The 8,373-nt window shown below is 36.8% G+C and overlaps 1 protein-coding gene across 1 annotated transcript; it reads left to right on the top strand.

The window, feature by feature from the left end:
* The first annotated feature begins 802 nt into the window (after positions 1 to 802).
* LOC135479820 (renin receptor-like) lies at positions 803 to 7,703 on the top strand. The gene is given in 9 exon segments (XM_064759725.1): positions 803 to 848; positions 1,137 to 1,285; positions 1,703 to 1,717; positions 1,719 to 1,841; positions 2,299 to 2,397; positions 3,122 to 3,313; positions 4,204 to 4,353; positions 4,900 to 5,025; positions 5,823 to 7,703. Coding segments are annotated over 9 exon segments (1,107 nt in total). The 3' UTR covers positions 6,030 to 7,703.
* The last annotated feature ends 670 nt before the right edge of the window (positions 7,704 to 8,373 follow it).

The following is an 8,373-nucleotide window of genomic DNA, read 5'->3' as shown; positions in this document are numbered from 1 at the left end:
CCCGGGCACCTACCATCACATTCTTTCCCTCATTTAGCTAGGTGACATGACAGAATTCTAGGGTATCCTCTTGGAAGTTTTAACTGCAAAAATTATACAGTGAATTGATTGGTAAATGGGAGAAAATGAAGCTCAGCTAGCTGGGACACTACCCAGGGTAAGACAGCGCCCAGTGCCGGTCACAGAGACTTCCATGTGGACAATTTCACTAAAAAAACAGCTCGAACCCTACCTTAGATGTGGCATTTGTTGATTCTTTGAGTTGACGAAGGTGTAGTTATGTCACAGCCAGCATCAGTAAATCATCTTATAACATTAATCGAACTGTTGAAATGTTTTGAACTCCTGCCAAGCCCCTGGCAAGGCACCTGTTAGCTGTTAGTAAGCTAAAATGTTGACAACGAAATATGAAAAAAACAGAAAAAAAACAAAAACAAAAAAAAAAACCCACAAATAAATTCATAATGAAAATTTGGAAGGAATTTTCAAACAGGCTGCAGGTATCTTGGTGGAAGTTACAGATCAAAACGTGGATGTTGGTTTGATTTAAAAGTTTTAACAGCTTCCAGTTGAAAGCTGTCTATGACTTAACTACACTTCGTTCGACTTGGGTAATCAGTGCATAGCAAATGTAAGGTAGGATTTGAGCTGTTATTTTTTAGTGAGATTGCCGACGTGGATGTCTATGCGACAGGCGCTGGTCACTCCATTATGATATCTGTCCCAGCTGGCTGACCTAGAGACAGTCGTGTATGTTTCTCTTTCTCCTTTTTGAAGTTTAGTTGGATAATATGACAACTAAATGGATCACAACGTCTGTTTATGCAGTGAACGACGATTCGTTATAGGTACTAATATTGTTATCAAGCATAATAATGCTATGATGCTTTGTTATGTTATCATACTGAACGCCAGTCCAATAAAAGAGGTAAAACAAGGCAGTATTCGTTCTTCAAGTTCATCTTTTCCCTATCAGCTAACAAAACCAAACTTGGAGAAAGAATGATCTGCCTCATCAGTATATTTACAAATTCCTGGAAGGTTTCACTGCTAGAACAGTATTTGGATTATATTTTAGCCTAGAAAAAACAAAACTTCCTTTAAATGTTCTACATGTACCTTCTTGTTTTTTGCAGGTTTATCCCTGGGTGAAGATGGGAGCAGCCAGCAGTTACATGTCCTCCACTCCCCAAAGTCTGTGAAGTTTGCGCACACAGACGACGTACTGAAGGTCAGTGAGATCCACAAGGTCATATCCAGCGTCCTGGGAGTGGACTCAGGCAGGGTGAGTTTGGAATCTTCAATCTGACATTTGAGACCGTGCACACCTAGGAAAGTCACTATCATAAGGTAGTGGTAAGCCGACGACAAGGTGAAAGGTGATACGTAAAATGAATGGCACTGAATTTTATTCTGAGAACTACAGCTGATAATAGCCAGAAATTTTTAGACAGTGTAACAATCTGTACAGCATATGTAAGTCAACAAAGCCTGTTTTTGTACTTTTTTTGAAAAAGAGTTTTGAATGATAACTGCCATGTTGTTTAGACAATGTTTTCATCGCTGGGCTGTCTTGAGTAAAGTATATTGGCATGAATAACACAGCAAATGCAAGAATGGTCCGTGTTTTTTGTCTTTTCTAACATTTTGAACTACATGTAAATCTGTGGTTACCAGTTGTTAACATGTTTGTTTTCTGTAGGGGATGACATGGAAGGGGGTTACTCCAGGGCTCTCTGTTCAGCAGACCTAAAGCTAACGTGTTGGTCACCATCCCTGGATACCACAGTGATCTGGGCAGCCTGAATCTCAACCCAGTGGCCAAATATCCCATCAGTGATGTGAGTATAGACACTTCCGGTTGGTTAGTGTATGAACGGAATTCTGATTGGGATTTCCTGCTGCTGTTTTTCTCAGTATAACGACATTCCTAAATGTAGTCCCATGTAACTTGCACTCACACAATTTAACAGTCAGGGCACGCATACTGGAATGAAGTTGAAGGTTCTGATCCCAGATGAAAAGTGAAATGCTGTAAAAAGCGACTCAAAATGATGCTGTACGAAAGCATGTCAGTCTGCGAATGAAAGAATTTAATGTTTATTAGTAAGCCGTCAATTTGGGCAACCAAATGTTTTCCGGAACTTAAATTGCTCTAATTACAGCCCTGGCAGTGAAACGGTACATGTTGATCAGAGAAGTAGAAAATTCAGCAGAATTCTTCTTTTTGTCACTTGATGAATGAGGTAAAATTGGCAATTTTCACACTTATCGTTATCTGTTGTTTTTATTCTTCAGGACATTCCATATGTTGACAGCCAACCCTTACTGGACACTATCCAGAGCAACTTTCTGGAGGCAAATCCCATGCTGGTGGATTTGTCTTTAGATAAAAACGTGAGATTCTTGTTTTTTTTTCATATGAAGAGTTCAGGTGCAAAAGCAGATTAATTTAAATTTTTATTTTAAAAAATTGATTTGAATCGTAATGAAAAATTGAAATGCATTTGTCTGTTTTGCTCCTGAACTCATCGTACGCACATCACCATTCATACGGACTGTATATAAACAGGGTACATATGTGAAACATTGATGAAGTAAAATGATTTTCTGTGAACTCTGCGCCATTTCCTGCATCCTTAAATCAAAGTTTTGCTTTAATGTGAAATCGATTATGGAGAGGATGATTAACACCTATCAGAAGATAGAAATAAAACGTCATCATTCTTGAATCATACATGATTCAGATTCAGTTGATATCAATCAGGCCCTTGTCCAACTTTGAATAAATGAAATGCCTACATTTAGTTAGGTTTGGACAAGTTGGAAGGCATCAGTCTTGTGAATATGGTAAGACGAAAATGGTTGTGTGTTATGAGTATTTGACTCTAAAAGATACCTCTGCTTGCACATGTGTCACATTGAGCCTGTCATTGACTACATACATAAACTGTTTTCACTTTGATAAATTGAAGCAAAACTAACTTTACACTTTCAAAAAGGTTGGATTCAAATGTTCAAAACTGCTATTAAGACTTATTTGTGGTCTTAATAGCAGTTTCTTCCTGAATTGTTGATTCTAATTTTACCCTAAGTGAAAATGTTTATTTGATTTATCCAGATTTTCGACTTGAAATCCCAGAATCCACAGCTGTTCAATAAGCTGCCGTCAAACCTGAGGAAAATGGCGGCTCGTCTTTTGGACCAGAGCTCAATCCTGCGAATGTTCAATGCTGGTTCTCTGAACGTCAGTAAGGATGCTGACCTGAGTTTACTGGGAGAGCTTCAGCTTATCAAGGAGGTTGTGACTACAGTAAGTTGGGGAGCTGGATATAGCTCAGTCAGTGAGGTGTATGACTTTAACTGTGGTTTGATTTAATTATTTATTAATTTATTTATCTATTTATTTGATGGGTGTTTTACGCCGTACTCAAGAATATTTCACTTCTACGACAGTGGCCAGCATTATGGTGGGAGAAAACAGGGCAGAGCCCAGGGGAAAACCATGACCATCCACAGGTTGCTGGCAAGCTGTTCTTTGAATTCTTGTCTTAGACAGGGAATGAGTGGATTTTTCTGCCCATTATTTGTGAGGCTTTGGTGACTGCTACCTCATAGATCTCTTGTCCTCCACCAATGATGGTGTGCATATCTGCACCACACATTTGTGAAAGTTTGTCGGTAACTAGCCAAAGGTTGATGGTTTAACCAGGGCACTTCTGTTATCTTCGTCAATAAAACGGGCGTTGGTCATTTAAGTGAACAATTCTGGGTATAGATTCATAGACAGCTCCTGGGTTTTGTCTAACTGAATAATTTGGGTACACTTATATTCACAAAGCTAATCTGAAAATGTTCAAAACTTCTCACACTCAAACCCCTTTGATGGGTTCAAAAATGCCCCAAATCAGACCCTGGATTCACTGTTAGTGACAAATTAAAACACTTCTAAGATACAGTGAATTATACTGACAAGTTTATCAGTCCATCTTTTTAAGAAACCTTCACCTGATAAAGAATGTTACAGCATTTGATGTGTGTTTGAGGTTATGGAGTTATCTCCCTTCCATCACATTTTATGTGAGAAAATTTTATTTTGGACTGAAGACAATATTTTCACATTCATTTTACTGTGGCTTACAAATTGTACTTTGGATTAAAAGATCTGTAATATTTTCAATAATTCCTTGTTATTTTTTGCAGGTTCAAGATAATAAAAAAGCCACCAAGAACCCAAGCCCTGATGTGTATGTTTTTACTATCTCTGGTCTTAAAGCACTCACAGACGAATATAGTGTAAAATCTAAACAGGTGCAAGATGCAAAAGTTCTGCTTGGTCAGTTCTTACATAAGGTAAGTATGCTTGAAACATGTTATCAAGTTTTATAGCTATTCTCATATACTTTGTTCATGTCGACATACAGTTTGAAGACAGTTTTTTCTGGGTTGAGCTTAAATCAGCTTTGTCGGCTTTTTGTGTTTTTTTTTTTGGAGGGTACATTTTTAACCTCGTCTTTGTTGAATTGAGCATCTGAACAGAAACTGACGATCCTGGATGATTATATATGATATACCTTGTGTGTAAATGGACAGTTGTAAGACCACAATTAAATTTTGGCCATTCCACTTTTAACTGAGTGCAAATACAGGCATAAAAATAACATCTAGACAGTTATAATTAAAGAAATATGAAAATGCTGGTGTTGTCATCTGATGCAAAGTGATTTATAGATAACATTAGGCCGTATATTGAAAAAATTGAGTGATCTGATCCTAAATTTAAAGGGGATATTGTGGCTGTGCATATATACATGGCCTTGTGCGAAGAAATTTAAAAATATCTTATCTTGTCTCTTTTAGAAACTTAAAACATTTATATCTTGTTCTTTTCTGTGTCAGATGTCTGAGGATTTCAAGGAGCTTTACAAGGGGAACGTTGTTGTTGAAGTTGTCACCTTGACCTCCATGGAGAGTTCACCCCATATGAGACATGTGAGGAGTTTGAAACAGACTGCAGTAGAACAGGTAATTTTAATAGTAAACATGCATTTTGCTTTGAGGATATTTTTGCATAAACACTTTATACATGTATGCAGTTTAGAGCATTAAATGTGCATACTATTGAGTTTTATATCAGGTATTTGACAATTTTCAATCCTGTCATAGTTTCACTTATCCCTGATGACTCCCTTTCAAAGATGTCATGTAGTTGTAAAGTTTCAAATTATCACATATGGCATTTTGCAGCATTTAATAAGAGGATCTCACTAGTTTCCCCAATCTTCAGGTGCATATTTGTGAGAGTGAACAAAATATTTGCTTATGCTTTAATTTGCTTTTACAAACTTTCAAACTTCATGACTTCAGTTGAATTCGCAACGAAATTTGCAGGCTGGCTCTGGCTGCCAGGGCTGTGATCAGTGAGGTTGCATCTACCTCTTGCTGCTTCGACAACAACTTTAAATTGCTAAGTTTATTTCGGACACCCATAATTTTCTCCACCCATAATCACATGACTGCTGTCATATACTGAATTTCACCTAAAGTTTGGTATGTAAAAATAGTCTTTCAGAAGCATGTAAAAGCCTTAAAATGATACTAATGCCCTGATTTAAGTTTGATCAGAAATTAAACAAACTTCACCCCCAAAATCTTGATCTTTAATGGAAAAACTTGAAATTTGCCAAACTTTAGGTCAAATACGGTAATTGAAAATTCCTTGAGTACAGTTGTAAACACCAGTCATACAAGTAGATAAATAATCAGTAGTGAAGTGTATTTATTCTCACATGTTTTCATACATGTAGCTGGTTATTCTACAGGATAATGGTGTGCCAAGCCCTAATCAGATCAACCTTGCTGACAGCTATGACCCTGACTTCCCCGTCTATTTCAACATCATCCTCTGGCTTATGGTAGGACTTGCTATCGCTATCTTCATCATTGCTTACTGCATGTGGAACATGGACCCAGGCCGGGACAGCATTATATACAGGATGACCAGTCAGAGGATGAAAAAGGATAATTAGGAATTCAAAATATAAAAATATAAGAAGGGAAAAAAAGTAGTAGGTATGGATCGGTGTGTGTGTTTAAGTTAAACTAGTCTTTATGTTTTGTACGTATGTATATATACAGATATATCAGGAGAGATAGTAAGCACTGAAATCGACTACATTGTAGTAAAAATAACGTTTGTTTTGCCTCCCCCTAACATTATGTGATATAAAGCTGTTCGGGCGAGTTTCCCTAAGACATGAATGATACAACTGCAGAGTTATCTCCCTTTGTAAATTACTTCCTAATGCAGACAGGATAGTACATATAAGCCAGTGTAAAGAAGTAAGGAATTTGTGAACAGAAGAAAAAGTTGATGCTGAGTCATGTTTCTGGTTTCCACAGTATGGCCAGTAGACTTTGGTTTTGTTTGTCTTCACACAGCAAATATTGCAAATATTTGGGAACAAAGGGTAACAGTTTCACAGTTCTGTAATCAGTATGTCAAGGATACAAACATATTATTGAAAAGTGTTGTATATTTATGCAATGACCTGTATAGATAAATTCTTTACTAACAGAGATGATTATTACAGAATGTTGGATAAACCATGGAGAACTTCTCCTGATTTGTGGTGTTCTTTCTCAGTTTATTTCCATTTCTCATATATGAAGCATTGTAATAATTAATCGAAGGGTAAATCATATAGATGCATTGGTAAAAAAATGTGTGTCTTAGATACTTTAGATGTATATGTACTATACCTTTTTTTCTGAGTATTAATTGTTTCATTTATGTTAATTGGTTTATAATATGATTTTATGGTTGATATTTCGTTTTATGTCAGTACTCAGGTTACGTTTTCATTGATTACATAGTACTTGAAGTATTAATTATACGATGTAAATATGAATTTAGTACATGAGGGTTATGGTCTAAAGGCTTCATGTGCAAGAACTTTTCTGAATTGATGTATACAAAACTTTTGCTGTTGGTCATGAATTCGCAAGCAAAAAGTCGGACACAGTGCTGCTTTGTTGAGTTATCTCCCCTGTCCAATACCCCGGGTCCTTGTACTGATCTCCTTTTGGATTCAGCTCGATTTGTTAGCACTTTTGTTGTCAAACATTCCATGGCTGTGAAGATGTCTGGATGAATTAAGTGTTTTGTTAACTGGAAGCCCTTGTTATCGGTACTATTTTTGGACCAATATTTGTTTAAAACATTTGTGTAATTGTCACCATGCTCTAAGGGCTTCTGGAATAAATGATCCAAAACCTAAATTCTTGAAAATATACATGCGATACAGTGTCATAATGATCACGATAACATGCAAATTTAATGCTACTGAACAAAAACTGTTGCGATAGCATGAAGAAAACAGAAGTGTACACAGTTGGAGTTGGTGAGGTTGAGTTAAAAATAAAGGTGTAGTCAGCTGCATCTTGATGAAGTTGTTTGGACTAAATATGCTTTATTGGCAAGAATAGTGATTTGACTCTAATCCTTGTATTGAATACAATGCCAGTGGTGTAGATAGAAAATCATGGTTTACACATGAGCATAGTTAATGTGTTCGGAAATAAATTCCTGGTTAAATTCACGAATGTAGCCCTATAGATCTATCTGAGTATCATTCATACCTAGTGTTTGTGTCGTTATCCTAAACTCTCTGTAAAACCAGACCTAGTTGCCACTGCCTGTAATGACTTTGTAACTAGAACTGATGAAGGACCCATACTGCTCCTGTGTTCTGGCATTTTCACTGGTGTGTAATGAGAGAGAGCGATTCTGATTGGTACTGGTGTTTGCTTCTCCAACCAATGAGAATTCGTTGGACGTCCTGGGAGCTGATGTTCTCCCGATTTTAGTCGGCTTCAAGCCAGTAAGGTAAGCTACTTGATCGGATCTTAGTAATATTGGCCAGTGTCCATGCATGGCTTACCTCCCTTCATTCCTGTCCTCAAGCCCTCGTTGGTTCCTGTAATTCCTGAGAGATACATGTACATGGTTGAATAAAAATTACCACACCATCATTTAGTTTCAATATCACGCAATACAAATGTTTTATTTGGTGCAGATATTGGCCATATTGTAAATAATTCTTGAAATTTTATGTGATTATTTTGTACATGTTGATCTTTTCTCTATGTTGTTGTGATAAACAATTGTCATACAGGTTTACCTGCGCACTTCGTTGGTTATCCTGATTTTGTAGGAAAACCACTTCGCATTGTACTCTCCTTTAGGCCGTAATTTGCATTACTGAATTACATTAATTAACTTTAATTTGATTTAATTAATAAACCAAGACTCATTTTGGGGGTGAATATAACGCAGAAACATAGAACTATGTGTAAATACATGTCGATGCA

The sequence above is a fragment of the Liolophura sinensis genome, chromosome 12 (genome assembly GCF_032854445.1).
Source record: "Liolophura sinensis isolate JHLJ2023 chromosome 12, CUHK_Ljap_v2, whole genome shotgun sequence".
NCBI classification, from domain to species: domain Eukaryota; kingdom Metazoa; phylum Mollusca; class Polyplacophora; order Chitonida; family Chitonidae; genus Liolophura; species Liolophura sinensis.
The sequence above is the reverse complement of the archived record's forward strand: the minus strand, read 5'-3'. Positions and strand labels throughout refer to the sequence as shown.